The sequence below is a fragment of the Balaenoptera ricei genome, chromosome 12 (genome assembly GCF_028023285.1).
Source record: "Balaenoptera ricei isolate mBalRic1 chromosome 12, mBalRic1.hap2, whole genome shotgun sequence".
NCBI classification, from domain to species: domain Eukaryota; kingdom Metazoa; phylum Chordata; class Mammalia; order Artiodactyla; family Balaenopteridae; genus Balaenoptera; species Balaenoptera ricei.
Window position 1 is genome coordinate 87,281,938 of NC_082650.1, and position 25,431 is coordinate 87,307,368.

General features: G+C 39.8%; 1 protein-coding gene across 10 annotated transcripts in view; it reads right to left on the reverse strand.

Annotated features, from left to right (window-relative positions):
- FAM135A (family with sequence similarity 135 member A) overlaps nucleotides 1-22,866 on the reverse strand; it is a 119,811-nt gene extending 96,945 nt beyond the window's left edge. For 6 of the 10 annotated variants that reach the window (XM_059941827.1, XM_059941824.1, XM_059941830.1 and 3 more), the window contains exons 1-3: nucleotides 22,601-22,866; nucleotides 7,918-8,007; nucleotides 6,394-6,509 (exon numbers count right to left, since the gene is read on the reverse strand). In XM_059941827.1, the coding sequence (XP_059797810.1) occupies nucleotides 6,394-6,470 (77 nt within the window). In that variant the 5' untranslated portion in view covers nucleotides 6,471-6,509; nucleotides 7,918-8,007; nucleotides 22,601-22,866. Of the gene's footprint in view, nucleotides 1-6,393; nucleotides 6,510-7,917; nucleotides 8,008-16,836; nucleotides 16,911-21,731; nucleotides 21,816-22,600 lie in introns of all 10 variants that reach the window. The other 4 variants (XM_059941822.1, XM_059941820.1, XM_059941821.1 and 1 more) reach the window with 4 other exon arrangements.
- Between the last annotated feature and the right edge of the window lie 2,565 nt (nucleotides 22,867-25,431).

Here is a 25,431-nt window from a genome sequence, read left to right on the forward strand (position 1 = left end):
CCTGGGTTAAGTAATATTTGACCCATAAATAAATTCCTCTTTACGCAAATTGTTCCTTAAATTACGTATTTGCATTATTATGGAAACACATTATTGTACACTTTGTTAACAAGTACACAAATTCATAAGTTTCATGTTTCTCTTCCCATTGGTGTTTGCATTGCCTTGAAGTCACGTCATTTATGCTTTGATTTTCGCGTAGACACTTCTCATAACAACTGTCCTTTAATGGAAAGATTTTCTTCTACTTAACTGACAACATTAATATTAAACTATTTTTTTCTGTTTTCTATAGTTCTTTTCACAGTTCCTAATTTGATTTCTTCTATTTATTTATACTTCAAACACAGATGCATTCAAGGCCAGTACTGGCTAACTGTTGGTATACTCAGTCAGTATCAGCTCCATCACTGACTGTTATGCTCCATCACTATGATCCTTCAAAGGATGCAGACATCCTATCTCACACAGGCCACAAATGGCAGACCTATACTATGGCATCGATTTTTTAAAATGAGGTAGGACACAATAATGAGAGAAATCCAAAGATTTAGAAGTAGTCTAATAATTGATGTAAATTGCTGTGAGAAAACTAACTTTTCTGACTACAGAGAATGGTTGATTCATTTAAACCTGAGAAAGTGATGAACTTCTTAGATAGTATTCTCAGTTCTTATACCTTACTGAAGAAACAGACAATTTTAGATAGTTTTGAAGGCCTTGAAGAAAACTTGAGGTGGTTTCCTGTGAGTCCAATCAGCACCACTTAATCAGAAGTCCTCAATTTGTGAACTTTATACAACATATACACAACATTATAGACAAGGGATCATTTTTTCCAAGGTTGTAATCAATGTCAATAATCCAAAAAATCAGCATGAAATTTTCTGACTCTGTTGGCTGACAATCATTTTTAAATCAAACTATCAACTTCCCATGAGTTTAACAACCTCAGAATCATAAATGGAAGGGATTTAAGATTGCTTTGTTCAGAGCCTTTAAAGACTGTGGTATGGAACCTGGTTTCTAGGGTCCTACAGGCCTTTCCTAAGAGGATTTCAGCTCCACGGTTTTGTGATGTTACTGAAACCTAAGAAAACAATTTCTAAGTCCATATCCTTGATCTTCTTTATTTCCAAATCATAATACATTATTCACCTTGCAGTAGTATAGCTTATGACAAGGGAACGGTGCTAGGACTGACTGGGGAAAGCAGTTGTAGCTACAGGTATGTAATTAAACTGTTTTATGGGAAACCACATGCGAAAGAAAATAAAAAATAACAAAGTACTACTATGATCGTTTCAACTTGCACCCCATGGCCGTTTCCCTCATTACTTGTTTTATTATCAGCAGTATGCTGGATTGCTGACTGTCCCAAACACACCTGGAAACAAATCAAACTGATAACATTTCACTTGCTTTACAAAAGAATGTTAAAACATACAACACTTTGCCCAAGTTCCCACACTATCTAAATATTTGAGAATACCTAACGTTAGTCCATCTGCTTCCTTCTGAAATGAATTAAACTCAACTCCATTCTAGAAGCCATTCACTGATATTCTAAAGCTGTGTTCTTTAAACTGTGGTACGTACACTGGTGCATCTCTGTGACATGCTACCAACCTGCAGTGAAATAAAGCAAACCGACTCCATCTCAGAACACAGTTTTAGCTAGTCTTTTTTTTTTTTTTTTCTTCCTAGCAAGAGTTTCTCACTGAAGAAAGCAGTGCATTAATCTACATTCTGGCAAAAGTGCCTCACCTCTTCTTGAATTAGTAACAAACCCTATGCAGATGAGTACTCAATAGCAATATCCTAAAGAATTCCAGAAAAAGATGTTCTCATCATTTTGCAATGGTCTCCAAAGAGAGGAAATTTCCCCTCCAGTTTAATACCTAACTGAAATTGCTACAGCTTCAATTTAATCCCACTCTCTTATCCTTTATGCTGTTGAGAACAGGTGTTTAAATAACATTTTTCCCTGTATATTTAAAAGGCGATCTCTCCTCCCCCTTTGGAGCCCTCTTGATAAACGAATTTCGAATAGAGTCAATTGGGAAGTCCACCAACTTGTAATCATGTACTTCTAGTATAATAAACAACTCAAAACAAGTTAGTTACACTGAGTTCTTGTATCTCTCATTTATATAAGACATACGCCCACATACCATTTAATAACATCAAATTTATAATCAATGCTGTAGAGTCTCAATTTTCTTTTCAGAGTTTACAATCTACCATACTTAAAAAAAGACAGAATAGGTTAAAATGAAAATACAGCTAGTTTTTCTTTAGATTGTTAGTATCTGGGCCATTGGTTTACCATTAAGGAAAAACAGTGTAATTATAGTAAAAACAGACCTACTCAGATGCCACATGTTCTCTCTCTTCTGCGCCTGCCAACAGCTTAGGCCCTGCCTAGTCAGTTCCTTACCGTGTAACAGCAACGGTGGCAAAATTAAACACTATACACTGTGGGCGCGCAGGACAAGGACCATCACCAAACGTGCACAAGTGCTTCCTCAAACTCCACCTCCATTTAGTTCTTGCTGGGCTATGACTCTACTGCTGTTCAGTAAGATATTTATTGATGTTATTTTAAAAACACTGAAGTAAAATACTGCACAGGACTACAGGCAGACCTCGTTTTATTACACTTCACTTTATTACACCTCGCACATAATGTGTTTCTTTACAAACTGAAGGTCTGTGGCAACCCTGTGCCGAGCAAGCCTATCGGTGCCATTTTCCCCAGCAGCATTTGCTCACTTCGTGTCTCTGCGTCACAGTTTGGTAATTTTTGCAATATTTCATTTTCACTGTTATTATGTTTGCTATGGTGATCTATGATTGGTGCTCTTTGACGTTACGGTTGCATTTTCTAGCATTAAGGTATATTTTACTTAAGGTATGTACATTGTGTTTTTAGACGTAATGCTATTGCACACTCAACAGACTACGGTTTAGTACAAACATCACTTTTATATGCACTGAGCAACCAAAAACTTCATGTGACTCTACTGCAATACCCACTTTACTGCAGTGGTCAGGAGCTGAACGTGCAGTCTCTCTGCGTTCTGCCTGCATTTTATTACCTGAATTTGTAAGTTTCTCATCTCAGTCTCCTAAACAGTCATTTCATAAATCAGAAAATAAATTGGAAAACATACATTCTATTTCCTAACATTTAAATATAAATTTAGATAAATTTATCTGTTTATCTATCAAAGCCGACAGTTATTTAACATAACAGCCAAACACGAGCTCTAAATTAACTTGCTTATGGCAAAGGTAGTAAAGACTCAATAAGAAGCATAAAGAAAAGGTTTAAAAGGCAGGAACTGATAAATCAGAATAGAAAAGAGTAAATTATATCCTTGAAAATATTCTTACAAATAAACAAGTCAAGCAATATATCTAAAGACAATGAGCCTCTAATTATTAGATTTTAGAAAGATCAGTAACATAACAATATTGTTCAAAAGTCCTCAATGGATGTGGAAACTAGATTGCAGAATAACAGAAAATTAATGAAAGCAGCAATCATACGTGCTATGTTTACAACGGCTGACAATAAAATGGAACAACAGTTCACTTAATCCTTATCTCCAGTTCCAAACCTCCAATTATTTATGAACTATCTCCACTTGGTATCTTACCTCAAACTCAACATATGGAAATGAACCAATTCTGAGTCCCACACCATGGCCCCCCTTCAACTTCATTGCTTATTTCAGTATCACTAATATTGTCCAAGTCAGTGTGATTCGAAACTTCGGCATTATCTTTTCAAATTTCTTCTCTTTAAAAATTCTCAATTGGCAAAGGTAGAACAGTGCACCCATATCCCACTGCCCATTTTTCACCTGTGAAAAAGATTTTGCCATATTTGATTCACATATTCATTTTTTTCTTTGCTGAGCTATTTCTAGGTAATCCTAGAGATCACGTAAATCCACCCTCCACACACATATTTTTTATGCTTTTTCTGTCTCTGCACCATCCTCCACACGGAGTCACTCATTAAATCCTACTCTTTATTCCCCAAAATACCTCACAGAATAACAAAAACCAAAAGATGCTAAAGTGTGTGGCAGACTGACTTTAAAATGTCCTCAATTTCTTCCTCCACCCCTGTATCCACACTCTCGCAATGAGACTCCCGTTAAGAAGTGGAGTGTAGCTCCCCATCCCTTGAATCCGGGCTGGCCTAATGGCTTGTTTTGGGCAGTACCATGTGGAGGAGATAACAGTGAGCTAGTTCCAAGTCTACATCTTAAAACGTCTTCTTGTACAGTTTCTTTCTCTCTCTTTGGATCCCTGCCTCCTCTATGACAATAAGCTGGAGGATGAGAGATGATAAAGCAGAGCTGGGTGCACCCAGGTGGGGCCATTCTGCACGAGGTAGCACCCTGCCAGCTGACTGTGAATTCGTGAGCCCAGCCAAGATGAACCAGGCCAGCCCAGATCAGCAGAACCTTTCAGCTGATCCACAGATCTGTGAGCAAAAATAAATGCTTACTGCTGTGATGCACTGAGGCTTTGTGTTTGTCGTCAGCTGCATTACTGTGGCAATAAATAACTAATACGAAAATGGGTACTAACGAAACTTGAAATATGTGGCACTGACTTTGGGACCGAAGTAACGGTTAGCTACAATTACAGAGGCAAGAAAAATAATGCAGAAACTACAGGAGACTGAAAAAACAGTGACCCATGTTTTGTAGTGATAAACTTTTGGTCAGTATGCTTTCAAACAATAACTTAGAAGAAGTTAGACACTGTACCTAAGAAACTTTTGGACTCGAGCAAGCTAATTTCCTGGCAGAATGTTGGAAACGTCACCTGGTTGCTCCTAGCAAGGGTAGTAAGGTTTTGCAAGAAAGAGATGAGCTAAAGAAAGACCTGATCATTTCACAAGCAGAATCTAGAGGAACCAAGACTTCCTGGGGAGGAAAATAAAACTGCTTACAAAGATCTAATCAAGGGAGTGGCTGTAAATCCCTTTCTTAGATCTCCAAAGGAGTTAAGGGCAGTGTCTAAGTAGACATTCTCAGCTTGACAAAAAGGCTTTTAGGAAGTTAAAGGGCGTGATCCCACAGAATTCTGACCTCCAAATAGTAGTGATTCATTGAGAGAGTAGTCACGTCTCAAGAAACAATTGTGGGTGTGGGTTTCAGAGCATGGAATGGACTATATCAGACATACAGAATCCCCATAAAGTTTTACACTGAGTTTCACTGGCCAGAGAGCCACCAGCCCAGACCTGGCCTGGCCTGGCCTTGTAACTTGCTTAGGCAGCAGAATGCAGTGAGGAAACAAGTGTGCCAATACAAGGGATCCTGCCACTTCTGCTCTCTTTCTTGGCCTCCTGCCTCCGCCATGAGAACAAGCCCAGGCTGTCCTGAGAGACCACGTGGAGCAGAGCAGAGCACAGCTGTCTGTTTTTTTCAACAAGATGGCAGAGCCAAGACAGACAGACGAACAACAGAAGATTTCTCTCATCCTACCCCGGTCGGTCACAGCCCCACCGCTACCACTGCCAGCACAGGAATTCAGGTTTGTATCTTGAGACATCGTGAGCACCTCCCCACTGCTCCCTGCGCCTCTACTTCTTCTACACGACCCTCCATCCAATATCATCATGCTCTTCATCATGTCAGTAAGTGCTGATTGTAATAACAGTGACAATTTCATCCCTGCTTGGAAACCATCAATGGCTACCCAAATCCCTCCAGACATCAAAAGCCCTTCACACACATAACCTCTCCTCTCTTTACTATCTTTCCACAACTCTACTAGAGAATATCCAACCTCCTACTACTCTTTAAAATAACCTGTTCATCCCTGTTTCCGAGACTTGATTCATGATGCACTCTCCTACTAAGAGGGTCTTTCACCTTATCCTCTGCCTATCAATCTTACCCATACCTTGATCCTATCCCTCCATTATGCTTTTCCTAACGTACGAGCCCAGAAAGATAGCTTCCTCTTCTGATTCCCGGAGCACTTTCTATATATACTTTTTGAGGAGTCAACATTTTGTGTTCCTACAACATTTTGTGTTTTGTGTATATATGTTTTATTTTCCCCACACACTGTTAGCTTTGAAAAAGCAGAAATTAGATCTTAAACATTTTCATTAAAATCCTCTCAATGCTCAGTACAAATTCATAAACACATGTTAAATATATCCAGCATTATCATTAAATCCATGTGAATATACTCAAATATATATTTAGAAATAAAATTTCTCTGAGAAAATAGTTGAACATAGCTCATTGTTTTCCTTATATATGGTGGAACAAAAATATGTAATTAAATTTAAATGAAAACTGTACAATTTATCTTACGCAAAATATATAATTTTCACATTAAAATACAAACCCTCTCTGAAATAAATCCACATTGTAGAACTTGTTTAGCTCCACGGAGAATTCTACCATTGCTTGAACTTCAGTCATTTTTAATTTATACTCAGAAGACAAATCTGGTAACAGCACCTTGGTTAAAGAAGGGAAAAAAAAAAAAAATCATGAGAAGCACAATAAAAATGCCAACTTACAAAATCACTAATATTAAACATATTTCAGAATATGAAACATAGGCAGGAAATAAAAATGAAGCTAATTAATTCAGTGCTCCTAAGTTAGCCTGACTCGACTATATAGCACCAGAATCTATACTCACTAAACATACTTACTAACGAAATACTTACTAAATAGCACTACTCTAGAAGATACGCCCTGTTAGAATGCATTTTCTAAGATTTGTTTCCCTTCGTGACAACTATGTGATAATAAATAATATAGCAAATTGCTAAAAGTAAGTTCTGACTTTATCATAGATAAAACAGTAACTTTTGAAGAAAAAATTAAGCTACCTAATTATTCTCTTCTAGTTCTACATTGCATATAAAGGCAACTTCAGAGTCAAAACAAAAGAATTAACAGTCTTTAATTCCCATTTAAATTCATGAAGCTTTTTCTCTGTCAGGTGAAGTTCTTAACTGACTGTTCATTTTTAAATTCAAAAAAAATGTTTCCCTCATTACAAAAGCCTAAAGTGTTCATTTTCAAGAGGTTAAAAAAAATAGACAAGCAAAAATAAATAAATAAATATTCACAAGTCTATCCATTGAAATACATACTTTGGTATATATTCTTCATACGTGTGTACATTTGTACAATTTCTATAAAAGTAGGATCAAACTACATGTACATTTTATAACCTGTTTATTTTACTTTTTTGATGAACACCTAGTTAATAACTTTCATACTGTGAATGTTATAATTTAAGCAATCTCCTGCTGTTGGGTATTTCAGTGGTTTCCATCTTCACACTATTTCAAAAAAGCATTATTACAATTATCCTTATCAGTGACACATGCTTTAAAAAGCAGTTTGGAGTAAGAGTGTTGAAAGACAATTCTGAGAGTCTTGTGTTCTGAGAGTCTTGTCTTGCAAGCAGAGGCACTGACTGCCTTTATTCCGGACTATTTTTCAAGGACATATGTTTAGCAAACAGTCTTAGGAGTCAGAGACAGTGTCTCACACTGGAATTAAGGGCAGCTCTGTTTACTGCGCCATGTAATAAAGTCTCCCCTGAGGCACAAGTCAGCAGGCTCATTGCCCATCATAAAAGATCTGGGTTCCTCAGTTCAGGGGTCCCCTCCATAACTCAACCTACTCTTACGCAGGGGGCCTCATACTCTAGCCACCGCTATTGCCATGCCTATAAACTATCATTTCCTCTGATCCAGGAATCTCATGTCTCCTGCCCACATCCATGGCGCTGCAGCAGGCTAACTTGTTACTTTGCACGTGGGATAAATTCTCAGACCCTTCAGTTCTTAAAATAGTTCTTCATAGAAATCTGGCAAATATTATGAATTAAATGCCATATTCTTACCTCTGCTGATCAAAACTTCATTTTAATATCATTAAATAACCAATGTTGTACTTCCAGTTACTGATTCTCGCTAAAAAAATATTGTTCCCCCTATGAGAAAGAAAAAATAACATCTCAAACAAAATAGCAGACATAAAAATGTCCATTTTCAGGAAACCTATGCTTCGTTAGTTACTTAGTATTTTCAATTTATCTAAAAGATCTATATCCTCCATAAGGCTTAGGAATAAGTTTTAGAGATGTTTTCATTCACAGTTTCACATATAAATATTAACTATTATATCTTTGTTATGATTCACTTGTATATACTTCAAAGTACAATAATAAAGGAGTGCGTTCTGAGTCCAGTGATTCAGAAACAATCTTCATGAATACCCAAAACAGTATAAGCTTATTAATTTTTAAGATGTAAATTCACCATTTTAAATTATGTAATTCCAGAGTAATATTCCATTGTATATATGTACCACATCTTCTTTATCCATTCCTCTGTCGATGGACATTTAGGTTGCTTCCACGTACTGGCTATTGTAAATAGTGCTGCTATGAACATTGGGGTGCATATATCTTTTTGAATTATGGTTTTCTCTGGGTATATGCCCAGTAGTGGGATTGCTGGGTCATAAAAGGAACAAAATTGGGTCATTTTTAGAGATGTGGATGGAGACTGTCATACAGAGTGAAGTAAGTCAGAAAGAGAAAAACAAATATCGTATATTAATGCATATACGTGGAACCTAGAAAAATGGTATAGATGAACCTATTTGCAAAACAGAAATAGAGACACAGATGTAGAGAACAAATGTATGGACACCAAGGGTAGAAAGGCGGGGGTGGGAGGAATTGGGAGATTGGGATTGACACATATACACTATTGATACTATGTATAAAATAGATAACTAATGAGAACCTACTGTATAGCACAGGGAACTCTTCTTAATGCGCTGTGGTGACCTAAATGGGAAGGAAGTCCGAAAGGGAGGGGATGGATATATATATATATACGTATATATATATATATATACATATATATATATAGTTGATTCATTTTGCTGTACAGTAGAAAGTAACACAACATTGTAAAGCAACTATACTCCTATAAAAATTAATTAAAAAAATATGTATTTCCCTTGGTGGAGTGATTTCTGAAACTTCACACACACACACAGATATGTGAAATGTGTGTATATACATACACACGTATGCTATGAGCTATTTAAAATATTTTGACGAAAAAGGTTGCCTGGATATGCTATGGATAGTTTTTTCACACTCCAAATATGTATTGCTTAAATTTTAAAAAAGTCTTTCGCCCTTGGTATAATTATTTAGGTACTAAAAATGTTAAAGACCACATTCTCTCTTCTTCATACATTTTTTTTTCTTCTCTCCATCATACAGATATAGACTTTACCACATTCTATAATTGTTATTTTAAACCTTAATAATCACATCAAAAGATTTTTACAGTAACTATTCCTAAGGAGATCAAAACGATACTACCTTTATATAAGATATGCCCCATCTCATGGAAGTAGCCCCTTCTCTAAGACAGCTTCCCCTGTACATATATTCTTGTGTGCAGGGTTCAGATCATGTTCCAGCCCTGTGACTCAAGTTTGCTTAGGTCTCTATGCCTTAACTTACTCAGATATAAAACAGGTATTCATTCATTCAAACATTTATTGAACACTTACTATAAGCTAGGAAATGCAAGAGATCCAGGCATAGCTAAGTTCCCAACACCTCAAAGCGCTCACTAGCCACCAGGAAGAGATAAATATACATAAGTACAGCACAATGGTTAAAACAAGGCTGAGGATCTGAGCCCAGATCCAACATTCTGGTAGTTACCCCTCTAGTGTCTTCATTTACTTCATGGAATATAGCATCCCTACCACCTAAATTAGTAGGCCTGTTATCTGGGGAAGAAATAAACTTTTTTCTCATTTAAGCCATTTTACTTTTGGATCCCTTTACAGCAGCCTTTTCCTTAACCCAGAAATTAATACCAAAATTAGAGTACTGCCACAACAAAATCCTAAAATATGTGGCACTGGCTAAGTCACTGGGTAGCAGGCAACAGGGAAACATACTACTAGGATAATGGTGACCTGGTTATAATGGAGCAAAACATTCCATAAACTGTTGTCTACCCTAACTTACAGAACTTGGTGCCCATAAAAAACCCAGAACTTCAGGGAAAGTAGGTGAAAAGAACCACAATATTTGTGTGTGTCAGTGGTTCTTTGCTGCATTTACTCAGGCAAGAACTGGCCAGTTTGCAAGGTAAGATGGAAGGAAATATAGAGATGTGGGTCCTTAGTACCCGCATTATCAGGAGATAAGATTATTAGTACTTTTCTCAAAGACTTCTATTAAGACTTTATTTTTCAAAACAAACAAATTTGTATTGGTGCATAGTTGATTTACAATGTTGTATTAGATTCAGGTGTACAGCAAAGTGATTCAGTTACATACATATATTCTTTTTTAGACTCTTTTCCGTTATACTTTATTACAAGACATTGAACATAGTTCCCTGTGTTATACAATAGGTCCTTGCTGTTTATCTATTTTATATATAGCAGTTTTTGTATCTCCTAATCCCAACCTCCTAATTTATCCCTCCCCCCTCTTTCCCCTTTGGTAACCATAAATTTGTTGTCTGTGAGCCTATTTCTGTTTCGTAAATAAGTTCACTTGTAACATTGTTTTTAGATTCCACATTTAAGTGATACCATATGATATTTTTCTTCCTCTGTCTCACTTACTTCATTTAGCATGATAATCTCTAGGTCCATCCATGTTGCTGCAAATGGCATTATTTCATTCATTTTTTATGGCTGAGTAGTATTTCATTGTATATACGTACCACATCTTCTTTATCCATTCATCTGTCAATGGATATTTAGGTCATTTCCATATCTTGGCTATTGTAAACAGTGCTATGATGAATATAGGGGTACATGTACCTTTTCAAATGATGGTTTTCTCCAGATATATTCCCAGGAGTGGGATTGCTGGATTATATGGTAATTCTATTTTTAGTTTTCTGAGGAACCTCCATACTGTTTTCCATAGTGGCTGCATCAACTTACATTCCCACCAACAGTCAGGAGGGTTCCCTTTTCTCCACACCCTCTCCAGCATTTGTTATTTGCAGATTTTTAATGATGGTCGTTCTGGCCGGTACAAGGTGGTACCTCATTGAGGTTTTGGTTTGCATTTCTCTAATAATTGGCAATGTTGAGCATCTTTTCATGTGTCTATTGGCCATCTGCATGTCTTGTTTGGAGCAATGTCTACTTAGGTCTTCTGCCCATTTTTCGATTGAGTTGTTTGTTTTTTTGTTGTTGAGTTGTATGAGCTGTATATTTTGGAAATTAAGCCCTTGTCAGTTGCATCATTTGCAAATATTTTCTCCCATTTTGTAGGTTGCCTTTTCTTTTTTTTTTTTTTTTATGGTTTCCTTTACTGTGCAGAAACTTGTTAAGTTTGATTAGGTCCCATTTATTTATTTTTGCTTTTATTTCCATTACTCTAGGAGATGGATCCAAAAAAATATTGCTATGATTTATGTCAAAGAGTGTTCTGCCTACGTTTTCCTCTAGGAGTTTTATAGCATTCCGTCTTACATTTAGGTCTTTAATCCTAAATGTATATGATGTTAGAGAATGTTCCAATTTCATTTTTTTTACATGCAGTTGTCCAGTTTTCACAGCACCACTTATTAAAGAGACTGTCTTTTCTCCCCTGTATATTCTTCCCTCTTTTGTCATAGATGAATTGACCATAAGAGTGTGGGTTTATTTATGGGCTTTCTATCTTGTTCCATCAATCTATGTGTCTGTTTTTGTGCCAATACCATACTGTTTTGATTACTGTAGCTCTGTAGTATAGTATGAAGTCAGGGAGTGTGATTCTTCCAGCTCTGCTCTTCTTTCTCAAGATTGTTTTGGATATTTGGGGTCTTTTGTGTTTCCATACAAGTCTTAAAATTTTTTGTTCTAGAGAACCCTAAAGATGCTACCAGAAAACTACTAGGGCTCATCAATAAATTCGGTAAAGTTGCAGGATACAAAATTAATATACAGAAATCTGTTGCATTTCTACAGACTAACAATTAACTATCAGAAAGAGAAATTAAGGAAACAATCCCATTTACCATCACTTCAAATAGAATAAAATGCCTAGGAATAAACCTACCTAAGTTGGCAAAAGATCTGCACTCTGAAAACTATAAGATGCTGACAAAAGAAACTGAAGTCAACACAAACAGATGGAAAGATACACCTTGTTCTTGGATTGGACGAATCAATATTGTTAAAATAGCCACACTACCCAAGGCAATCTACAGATTTAATGTAATCCCTATCAAATTACCAATGGCATTTTTTGCAGAACTTTTAAGACTTCTTGATGAAACGAAAGAATCTAGCGCTGTGGCTAAGATTATATTTTAGGGTGCTGCCATCCCACCCCCCCAATGCCTGCTGTTTCAGATGGCTTCAAGATAGTGGCCATTAGAATGAGATAAAGTGGTCAGCGCACAGAGAGCAGTAAATAAGGCAGGCTTAAGAACTACACCAGGAAACAATTTTGCTATAGTCACTGGCACCAGAACGGAATGGAGACAAACATAAAAGACTCCTACTATATTTTTGAGAGAATTGTATTTGTCAGAGAAATTATAAGCTAACCTACAAACACCTGTGACCATGTCACTTGCAGGATAGCAAGCCTGCAGTAGCAGGAAACTGACTATGAAAGCTATATACCCTCCAAAGTTGGGAAATTTTCAATACCAACTTCAGATGTGGTCATGGAGGTTAACATAAGGAAGAAACACCCAGACAGCAAAGACAGGGGTCATAGTGCAATGAATATAGGCATTCTTACCAGAAAGCAGGACTAAGGATAACAGATGCTACACCATTACTGCCCAGCATTACTCTCAACCAGAGACCTCTATGTGTCTCTCATTGTTTACTTACCCAAATGGAAAATTTTATTATTCTTTTCCTGTTTCTGATCCACCATGATATGTTCAGTGTATGTGGGAGGTTAAGGGAGGAACAAATAACTGTTTTGTCTACAGGTCACTGGACTTGTGGATCTGACAGGAAGTACTGATCCCTTAGTTGGATTAGTGCAACGAGAGGATTGCACCTGGGTTGTCTCCTTTGGGGAAGGGAGCTAGAGTGTTTTCAATAGGTAGGATGAAGGATACACATGGATATTTGGTGCCGAACTGCAAGACTGTGGTCAACTACTTGTCACTTCTGTTTTCCTCTTCCTCACTGCTGAATGGTCACCCAGCCGGAGACTACGTCCCCGAACCACCCTTGAGGCAAGCGTGGCCAGTCGATCCTTTCTGTGGACCGCAAACTGAAGTAATATATGCCATGTCTGCCTCATTTGTTTAAAAGGAAATTCTTTGCCCTGGACTTCATTGCTTCCCTTTTTTACAGGCCAGAATACCTTCTTAATAGTGACCCAGTATTGACCACACAGATTAGGACAAAACCTGAAGAATGGTAAACAGAAAGATGGAAAGATTCTGGATTCCTGAATGGTTTCATAGAGCACAGATGTCGAACTTATCTAGGCTGTTCAGACTTTTATGTCTTATAACTCTTTATTACAGCAACTGTACCTAACCTATACCCTAAGTAATACATCCCCCCTCCAGGCTATTTTCAAAGAGGAAGACAGATGATCCTTTATATTATGTATTACATATATTAATTAATAGTTATGTTATATAATTATATACAGTAATAATATAAAATGCTATATAATGACATATATTATTTGAAAATAATTCAAATTGTCTCTCTTTGTTCTGATTCAAACCCCCAACGGCTTCCCACCACGTTCAGCAGTAGTGCCTTACAATGGATTGTATGACAACCTTATAGAATCTAGATCTTCCATCACTTCTCTGTTCTCATCTCCTACCAGTCTGCCCACTCCAGTCACATGGTTTCCTTGCTAGTCCCCACACACACCAAAGAGATTCCTGCTTCAGGGCATTTGCAGTGGTTCCCTGGAACACTCTTCCCTCCAGAATATCCAAATGACTCACTCTACTCCTCCTAGTCTTGATTCAAACGTTAACTTCTCAAATAGGCTTTTCTGAGCCACACCCTCTAAAACAGGACTCTCTCTCCTGACACACCCTATCTCTTTCCTCCTTTATTGTTTCTCCTCAGCACTAATCTCCATTTAACAAACCAAAGATTCTACTTAGTAGTCTTCATTCTTTCTCCCCAGTAAAATGTAAGCTTCATGAAGGCAGGAAATTCTGACTACGCTGTTCACAGCTGTACCCCACTGCCTGCCACACGGCAGGCACTTAATTTAAGCTTTTAAGGAACACTTAATAAATTAGCTTTAAATATTCCATAAATATTAACTACTAGTATTTTTCTCCTATTTAAACCCAACCGACTTGAAAGGAATCATTACACTGATGTATTGAAAACAGTCTTGCACGAATAAACTTTTATGATAAAATTCCTTTACCAGTATAAGTCCAAGATCTGTTAGCAATTTCCTTCACTTTTCCTCTCACATCCTGCTGTGCTTTTTGTTCTTTTGTTGATGCCTAATTTTCCTCAATTCATCCCTTTTTACTGATTATTCCCTAAGTAGAAACATATGTGTACAGAGTAATACTGATAAATCTATTTTTCATTCCCCCCCAAAAAACAAAAAAGAATTATTTTTATTTTTATATGTTGGTAGAAGAAAAAAATTCAAAGGAGAAGAAACTAAAGGAAAAGAAGAGTAGGCCAAAAAGAAAGGAAAGAAAAATTCAGAGCGCTCTCAGAGTCCAGGGGGATCTGTGGGACCCTCTCCTCATAAACCGCTCTTCCCCATCAAAGGGAGTAATTGCTACTAAGGTCCACACAATCCTTGCTGGCCCAGCACCATCAGAGGCTTCTAAATTTCCAAGTAGATATTGAAAATGTTTTTCCTAAAGGTTTTCACCTAAATTTCTCCTAAATTTTAGATGTTGCCAGCTAGTTAAAAAACAAACACAGACAGAACAAAACCTGTGTAGTGAAAATCAAATTCCTCTACAGGAAAAATTCATTCAAAGTTTGCAATGTCTGACACTCACAGATTCTCATGCCACTCAGTTCATCAGGTAAAGAATCTTTCAGGAAACAGGGAAATCCTGGCCTGTCCGCTCTCAAGGAGGAAAGAAATTGAAGAGAGGAAGCCTTTCCTTTTACCCAGACGTGCCTGGGAGACTCTCCGCTGCCAGGAACTCCCTGCACCACCGGAAGCTGTGAGCTTCACGGCCTCTTGCACAGTCTGCTAGACAGCTCATATCTGTCGCTTTCATCTGCGCCTCTGAAGCTATGGGAACCCTGGCTTACCTGAGACTGTCCACTCTGCTCTCCCGGCCTTGGCAAAGTAGCCTAAACAGAATAACTTGAGAGGTCTGTTCAAGAAGAGTCCCTGCCTGGGCCATTTCCTAGGTCCCTAAGAAAGAACTGAGCTGCGTAAACTACAAACCTCAATCCAAAGATGCCACAGGGGAACCTCAAAGAGGAACTGCCCCTGACACTCAGTGAGAAACTTACGCAGAAAGGCTCTTAGGTCTGAAGAGGGATTTCTCTGACAGTCAAACCCGACAATCCCCTGTAACATCTCAGGGGAAGGCAGCCCATTCCCAGAGGAACGCGGTCACCTGCAGACCGGAAGACGGCCTTGGCCCTCAAGAGTCGCTACATCCCACATGGCAGCCAGCAGCCACAATGGCTACTGAACAACAGAAATGCGACTAGTGTGACCAAGGAACTGAATTAAAAATTTTTAATTCGTTTACATTTACATCCAAACACTGAAGCAGTGTAGACATTTTTTTCATTAAACATAACTTTATTGTTTTCATGGGCTGTATTTTACTTTAACTGTTAAAGATGAGTGTACTAACTGAGATATACTGTAAATGTAAAGCACACACTGGGATTCAAAGACTTAGTACAGAAAAAGAATGTAAATATCTCATTAATATGTTTTTTATATTGATCACATCTTGAAATAATATTTTGGATAAATTTTTATTTAATAAATTTTGGATTAAATAAAATATACTATACAAATTAATTTTATCAGTTTGTTTTTATTTTCTGAAATGTAGCTCCTAGGACATGTTTAATTACACGTATCTCACATATTTCTCCTGGATCTTAGTCTAGGAATGCCAAGCCAACTCCTTAATCACTAGAGTGCACAGTAACTGCCCCAGAAACAGTGCTGGGTGCATAAGCACTGTGCCTAGCTTCTAAGACCAGGGATTCTCACACCGATCGGATCAGCTGAGACCTACAGTATCCGCAAAGAGGAGTCCAGGCGTGGATACCTGGAAAAATGTGGGAGATGCTCCTGTACCACCAATACCCATCCTGAAACAATAGTTAAACATTTTGAGCTCAGCCTGAACTCCTGAGTGTTTCAGAAACCTAAAAGAGGACACAGAAATATCTGAAACTAAGAGGCACAGTTAGTTCAGAGGTTCCTTAAAAAAGACTAGAGACCACAGGCGATGATGAGATCCTTTCTCAGAAAGCAAAGAGCTAACAGTCTTGACTCTTGAACTATGAGCCCAAAATAGATATTCTGAGGATATTCTTTCTCCTAAGGCCGAGGGTAAAGAAGCTGAACAAACTGGAGATTCCAGACACTCCCTTTGTCAACCTAAGAAATAAAGGCACCACTTTTATCAATTATGGCGCCAATGGCTCCAGCTTCTGAATTTCATTCCCAAGTCAGCAGCCATGGGACAAATGGGTTCAGAGCCTGTAATACTGACCGTCCAAATAATGATGCCCAATTGTACGCAGATGTTAGGTACAAAAGATACCACATAAGGTAAAAAATACCTATGGACCAACTTACCCTTAGAAAGGCTCCATGTTGGCAATCAGTACATCATTTCTCAATGAATAAAGCACATTCACTTTTTCTTCTAGCTTTAGAAAAAAAAAAAAAATCACTGGTTCTTCAGATGAACACTAGATAATGTAGTAAACTTGCACTGAGGGGCCATAGTGTACAAAAATCTATACATCTTTAAATGTTCACACTCAATGTAGTGAGATGCTCACATTATGATAGACACATAGGAAGTGATACCAAATGAAGGAACATCAAATTCAAGCCCAACCAGATGAGGGACTCACTCTATGACAGATATCTGGGGACTGAGACCGACATTTGGGATCTGGGCCCAGTGAAGGGAAGGGCACCAAACATGTACAGTTAAGTTCAAGTTTGTTAAATAGGAATACGATGGGAACAAAGAAATCCTCTAGATCTAGAAGGAGGTTAACTCAATCCATTTAATACTAGTCAATTTTGAGTCCACTTTTTTGGGCCTTCTCCCATGAATAAACAGGAAGCCCCAAAGAGGGGCACCCCAAGAAGCCTTCAGAATGCTGTTCTCATAATCTTGAGAATAATACAAGATTCCTGTAACCCTCAAGTTCTGTAGCAAACCAAGGAGAGTAGGAAGATGCGTCTCTTGGCGAAAGTACGCTCGGCTGCCACCTTTCCTAAGGACCACTCACCTAGGGCCCAGCAGAACTCCAGTCCGCAAGGGTCCGGCCCTCACAGTCTTTGAGCTAATCTCGACCAAGTCAAACCAGACAGCCCCGTAAACTGAGAACAACCAGCCAGTGACATCTGTACTAGTCTTGCACCTCTCACCCTGCTTTCTGGTGCAATTCGGGCCACCTAAGCCGGTTAAGTCTGCATTGCTTGGTTCAGTCTAAATATCTGGCCTATGCTCTTGTTTCTTGATTTACATTCAGGTCCTTTTAGGACTGGCTGAGGTCTCGACACCCTGCCCAGCTCTGGAAGCTCCCTATTTCAGGGGCTAAGCATGCTAAGTCCCTGGATTACACCCTACTCTAAAACAGCCAAGCCACCCGGCACTCTCTTGACTCTGAGGATCACCACCACTCAGATGGCGTCTAAACTTTTCGCCTCCACGATTATTCGCACACACAACACCCTTTCATCAGTGACATCTCTCATCTTAAAAGGTGATTCTCAACGAAGACGAGCTTAAGAGACTCGCTAGAGTAAAGGGGACATGTAAAGTGAGGGAAATCACCGGTCTAGAACCTTTTGCTGCTACGCATCACTCATCAAATCGAACTCCTGAGGGCCACATACCGTACTGCACTAATCATAGAAATATTTAAGAAGAGAATAGAGTACTAAGTTCTTCTCCTCTGGGGAGAGGGTAAGAGGAAAATCCTCCAAAGGAAAGATAAGCAGAATAGCTTGATAGACAAATTATATTTTAAAAAGCTATACGTTTCCCTGTTGATACCAAATATAGACCAAATGGCAATATCAAATACAAACCAAATATGAACACTCAAAACTTTTTGGATTACTTACTCTTATACCAGTAGCTTTTATTACTGCATCTAATTCTCAGAAAAATCTGAAAGCGCTATTATTACTCCATTTTACAGGTGAAGAAACTAAGGAGCAAAAAGTTTACATAACTTATCCAAGGTCACACAGTTAGAAAATAATGAAAAGAGGACAAATACCTCAAAAGTGTCAAACTTCATGGCCTATATTTAAACTTGTATAATTCTAAAGTCCACACCTTGTTTTAGGAAATAGATTCAGTAGTCATCAAGCCATGAGATAAATATGTCCCTACTACAAGAAAACCTGAAATCAGAATGCAATATTGATGAAAAAATTACACTTGATAAATTAACTATATTCAATCTTCCATGTAATTAACATTATTCCCTAATCATGAAATCTTCAAATTCCTCACACCCACAAATACAAAATCTGAAGTTTAAAGGCATTGCTATCTTCTGATTTCTTAAAAATTTGGGTTTAAACAGTTGTGTCTAATAAAAGAGAAATATATTATTATTACTCATCTTAGAACTGACACTTAGATTAAGAAGCACTCTCAGAACATTGTTAATTTTGGATAACTGTATTAATATGATAGAAAATCCATAGAAAAATAATTTTTAAACATAATGTAGAAAGAACGTTAGTAACTTCTGAGAGTATTTCGATGATTGACTTACTACATGAATGAAGTAAAGAAACTGAGAAACAACTTTTCTTGCTCCTTATGGGACACTTGGTAAAAGATACTTTTGACATTACGTGGAAAATCGGATTTAATTTATTAAGAGCAGTTCATATAAACTTTTCAGTTGTATATGCCACAAAACAAACCTGCCAGTAACATAATAGAGAACGCCTTTGAATATATCATGTTATTATATATCTTAAAAATCCCAGAATAGCCCAAAGTACCAAAACTAGTTACTCCTTTTAACATAAAGAGAAATTCAGAAAGAACCACAATCATTATCTATTACCTAGTTCAGGGATCTGCCCAACATTCTGAAAATATTTCATCTTACTAGTTATCTCAACAGAGAACAAAACTCAGAACCAGAACAGAAAGTACAATCCTCTCTCTGAAAAATATTCCAAGAAACTAACAATGTTTTCCTAACAACTTCTGCTTTCTTGCTTTCTTCAGTATACCGTTAACTTTGGTAACAGATCCAGGTAACCTGGATTCTAATTCAGACTCTCTAAGCCTCAGTTTTCTCAAATGGAAATAATATTTATAATTCCTAAGTCAAAAGGACCTGACACTTTTATATTTCCATTAAGAAAAAAGAGGTTGTTATTAAATTTAGCACATCATTGATAACCAAGTATGAACCTGTTAAAAGTGGCAATCTTTGAAAATAAAATGGTAAAACTCACTGTGAAGTCGTTTCACTCTACTTCCCTGAAAAATCTAGACCTGCCAAACAACTTGTGCTCTCTGATTTTTCTGAAAATCCCCTGGGCCCATTAGGAACACTTTTTTCTGTATTACCACTCTGCTTCTTACTCACATTCATTTCTAAACCTTCTTCCTGACAACTCAAGGAAAAAAAAAAACACGATACACTACTCACTTCAGATCTACATACTCCCATCTCCATCCATTTATTTAAATACACAATGAACATATCACAAAACTCACTTTTAAGCTGTTCTTTCTTACTTACTTTTTAAGCAGTTTTTTGATACTTTGAATCAAAGCAAAGGAAATCCTTGCCCTTTCTATCCCCTAAAGAACCTCCACTCTCAAGGGTCTACATCACAGCAAAGATAAAATATAAGACAACAGAAATTTATGGAAGTAACCAAAATCCTGTTAACTTTACTTTTTCAGTTTATGTAAATGTAACTTTACATTTTCAGCAAATATACTGAATGCCGCAGTGGCTGTTTCACTGCATATGAACATTAAACTAGTCCACAGTTCATGGCACATGCTACTAAACTTTTCACATAAGTCTGAAATCTAAAAAAAACATCTAAATTGCAGTGATCTGGGATTTAAGCATTCAATTATACTCTTACGACATAGTCTAAAAGAGATAAAAATTAAGAGTTTATATTGCAATTTCTGCCTGTGGTGGCCCTAAGCATGTTAAAATGATTAGGGCTTACTTTGCTTTTAGAACATTAGTGCGTAGCCAGCCACCTGTTTACCCACGTATTACAGGGAAACACACCCGAGGTATAGAGGTTAAGCGACTTCTACAAACTAATGCCATGACTCATCATAAGAGTGTAGATCTTCTGATTTCTAGCCCTGTGCCCGCTGTCCGCCATGAATCTTTATTTTAATTTCTAAGAGCACAGAATCAACTCACTGTAAGTACCAACAGGAATTTGTAAGAATTTACTTTTTTAATGAATAGCTACCTAGAAATAGAAAGACTTGCCTTTGAAAGATGGGAAGACTTCCTTCTGAAGCAGCACTTACCTCTATTTGCATTGGAAAAATCATTTCTAAAATCTTAAAAGCTGAGGAGTTTATCACCGCCTACTATACACAATAACTGCTGGTTCTTCCAAAAGAGATGCGGTTTCACCACCTCAGACCCTAAACAGTGTCTCCTTCTACTTTTACCTCTCATACACCTTCAAATAAGGAACGACACATTTTTGTCTTGGTGCTTCCCTTCTGTACAACAGAAACAGAAAAATTTAATTCCTACCTGACATAGACAACGTAAGGAAGAATTTACTGTTTGTGGACTGCTTTGAGATGCCAGAATGAAATACATAATGCAGTTGCTGTTCGGCCCTAGAATAAACGCAAACTTCACTGAGAGTGGCTGCTTCCGCAGATGCCTTCAAAATAAGATCCTACAACATCGTTTACACAGAGAAGTTTTTTGTAAGCCAAATCTTGATCACCATGGAGGAAAAAACCTCCACAACTGTTTAGAAAGTTCTTTTACCCAATTCAAAAAGTTAGTACTTCTGTCCCCACATGTTTCTCCTTTAGTAAGGACACTAATTCTGTAAGTTAGTAAAAACTATGCATTTATTACAGAGACCATCACAAAAACGATGCAATCAGTTGCAATAGCAAATGTATAAAATATCAAATTAATAACTAATTTTATTTTTTTTAATTTGTTAAATTTCATTTAAGACTAGTTCTTGGACAACTGTATTTCCCGGAGGACAATAAAATCTCCAAATGTTAACCTTATGTTTGGAAGTCAGCCTTTATATTTTCATCAGCTCTGTCCTCAAGTGGCTTTTCTTGACATGCCAGGCAAACACAATTCTTAAAAATTAAAGCTTCTATCAGTAAGTGTAACAGGTTATTGCTACTGTCACTCTTTTGATGATACTTCCAGTCAGCGAAGAAAGAAAAGGAAGAGATTTTATTAAATTGTCAACTGAACTAAGTATACTGAGTGGATGGATACCTGCTTTAGGTAGAAAGTAAAAGAGACTAGAACTCTTCAGAGATTTCATAAGAAGTAAAACGGATTGGCATTAAGAGCCTCGACCTACGCAAACAGAAAAAAGAAAAAGTTTTAGAGAAAAAAAAGATCAAGATTAGAGAGTAGAGAGGGGATCAGGATGGAGAAAGACTGGAGGACAGGGGCCGTCAGGCGGAGGCGATGCAGTAGGGACCGAGAGGGAAGGATTCAGGCAGCGAGAGGGGCGTAGAACGAACTCCAGCACGGAGCGATGCCAAAGCCAAACACGCCGTCGGAAACTCACACAAGAGAGAGAAGGTGAAGCACCGAAGGGGGTTAATGGGAAAAGCAGAGAGCCAAGGAGCAATGACAGAGGCGGCGGAGTAGGAAGCCTGGCCGGTGAGGGAAGAGCCGGCCCAGGGATGCACGGGGGGAGGGGGAGAGAGAAGTCCAGGCGCGCAAGGGGTACCCCGCCTCCCACGGGGGACCACCGGGGATGAAGAGCGGATCCGCGAGGGGGGCACGGGCGGGAGCGAGGCGCGAGGATGGGCAGAGGGCGAAGGGCAATTGGGGGCGCAGGGGGGCGGGCAGGAGGAGTGAGGGGCGGGGGCCGGGGGGCCGGGGGCACGGGGTGGGGGGGGCAGGAGTGAGGGCACGGGCGACAGCGGCTCCGCACCCCGAGCGCGTCCGCACCGCCGTCCCCGCCGACCTTCAGCCGCCCGGCGCCGGCTCCCACCCGAGCGGCCGGTGAGGGCCGGAGCGGCGAGGGAGGACCGGGCGCAGAGGAGGCCGCTTCCCGCCGGGCCCGCGGGAAGGACAAGGAGGGGGTCGCGGGGGTCGCGAGCTGGGACGGGAGGACGTCGGCGGCTCACCTCTCGCCCGGCTCGGCCTCCGCCGCCGCCCGTCGGACGAAGGAGCCCGTGGTGTCGCTGCAAGAAGGCGGCCCCGCCCGGCTCAGCACCATCCCGCCGCGGGCCCCTCACATCGCCATCGTAGCCCCGCAACCTCCGCCGCGGAGGAACCGGCTCGTCAACGCCGCCAGACGAGCGGCCCAGCGCGGCCAGCGAGCATGCGCAGTCGCCCGGTCCCGAGGGAGCCCGGCCGGCTGCGCTACCTGGGAGCCACAGGTCCCGCCGCGCGGCCCCGCCCCCGTCCGCCCTCCCCTCTCCAAGCGAGGCTCCGCCCCCCGGCCTGCGCCCCGCCCCCCGCGCACTCCGAGCGCCCCGGCAGCCTCTCCAGCTCCAGAGCTGACTGAGGAAATATTTCGAGAGCTCTGTCCGCCCTATTGGGCTCCCGCTCCCAAGCTCCCGCGAGAACGGGAGGTTTGCGTCAATAAAAAGCGCGAGCGCGTTGGAAGTGCCCGGCTGCGGGTATGAGGAGGGTGAGCGCCTTGCGGTTGGCACCCAGCGGCGGGCGAGGAGAGGGAATGCGGGGCCTTGAGTTGTACTTCTCACAGCGTCCTTCGTTCTTCTCTCTTCCTCACCTCCTGCCTGCGGTCCGGGATGAAGAGCCCGGTCCCCGCGCTGCTCACTCTGCGCAGCAGGAAGGGAAGGGACAGCTGCCGTTGGAGAGTCGGTTGCTGCATTTGAGGGGGGGAGGTGTCCGTGTTGCTATGGTTACTGATCGGTTACTGATGCCCAAAAGGGCTGGAGGGCGAAGTGAATGTACCTCTTAGGTTCCATGAACGGAGCCCGTGAAGGATAATCCTTCAGTGATCTACTTCACTCACCCCAGTTTATGAACCTAACCCAGAAGAACCTTTTGTGGTGCGGAAAGCTCAGTGTGTTACAAAAGCAAAGGTGAAAAGAAGGAAGTTGGGGCTGCGGCGGGTGTTTTACAACTGAGGGGAGTGGATAGTGGTGAGGGTGTATAACAATATGAGTGTGCTTAATAGCGCTGAACTGCACTTTTAAAAGTGCTTAAAATGGGGGCGGGGGAGAGATAAATTAGGAGTTTGGGATTAGCATATACACACTACTATATATATAAAACAGATAAACAATAAGGACCTACTGTATAGCACAGGGAATTATACTCAATATTTTATAATAACCTGTAAAGGAAAAGAATCTGAAAAAGATATATATATAAATGTGAATCACTTTGCTGTGCACCTGAAACTAACACACATTATAAGTCAACCATACTTCAACAAAAAAAATAAAAGTGATTAAAATGGTAAATTTTATGTATACCTTACCACAATAAAAATGAATTGGAAAGAAAATGCTTTGTGCACTGATTTGGGAATAAAACCGATGCCTTGTAGCTTAGACCAGCAGTCCCCAACCTTTTTGGCACCAGGGACCAGTTTCCTGGAAGACAATTTTTCCACGGGCGGGGGGTGGGGGAATGGTTTCGGGATGATTCAAGTGCATTAAATTTATTGTTCACTTTATTTCTATTATTACATTGTAATATATAATGCAATAATTATACAGCTCACCATAATGCAGAATCAGTGGGAGCCCTGAGCTTGTTTTCCTGCAACTAGATGGTCCCATCTGGGGGTGATGGGGACAGTGACACCCGACGTGTGTTGCTTATGTCCAGTCTACTCTGTAAGATGCAGCTTGTCACTTGCCACTCGCAGATCGGGTTTTGATATGAGTCTGCAAGCAGTTGATTGATTATGGTCTCTGTGTGGTCAAACCTCTCTGCTGATGATAATCTGTATTTGCAGCCACTCCCCAGCGCTAGCGTCACCACATCAGCTCCACCTCAGATCATCAGGCATTAGATTCTGATAAGGAGCGTGCAACCTAGATCCCTCGCATGCGCAGTTCACAGTAGGGTTTGCGCTCCAATGAGAATCTAATGCCACCGCTGATCTGACAGGAGGCGGAGCTCAGGCGGTAATGCCAGCCATGGGGAGCGGCTGTAAATACAGATGCAGCTTCACTTGCCGGCCCGCTGCTCACCTCCTGCTGTGCGGCCTGGTTACTGACAGGCCACTTACCGGTGCCAGTCCGTGGCCCAAGAGTTGGGGACCCCTGGCCTAGACCATTTGGGGGACAGGTTTTGAATATAATTTAACCTCTGGTGTTTCTTTGTGTTACTATGTCTTGTTAACATGACTGTAAGCGCCTTGTTACCCTACAATAACCAGTATATTAGCATTTGCATGAAGGGCTTGCTTTCCTGGTTCCTAATCTCTGTCTTTTTAAAAAATGGCCAAATAGCATTTTACTATCCTTACACGTAAAGGTTTTTTTGTTTTGCGATTTGAATTGTAGCCTCACAACTAAAGGCCTTTTCCTATTTTTTTTCTTTTTTTTTTTTAGCTCTGGCTCTCTTAGGAAAATGTCCTAAATATCCAATAGTTTGCAGTTCCATATCTATGTCTTCCCTAAAATTCACCCTGTGCCAAGATTCCTTCCCTATTAATGTATTCTTTTTGTTCAAATCACATTTTTAAAACATCTATGTGCCAGAGAGTATACTAATCTTGGAGGATACCAACATGAATAAAACAGAACTTGGGTGGAGTGTTTACATAACTGCCTTATGATGTGATGTGTGTAGTGCAGAGATGTGTGCACAGGGAACTACTGGAGCTCAGAAGAGGGTTAATCCAATTTAGGTTGGGAGAGGTCATGAGTCAAGAAAGACTTCCAGGAGGAAATGATTCCAGAGAGTTAATGCAGTGGAATATATGTGTGTATGGGGGTGGGGAGGGGGGAGGAGGAATAGAGGGGGAAAA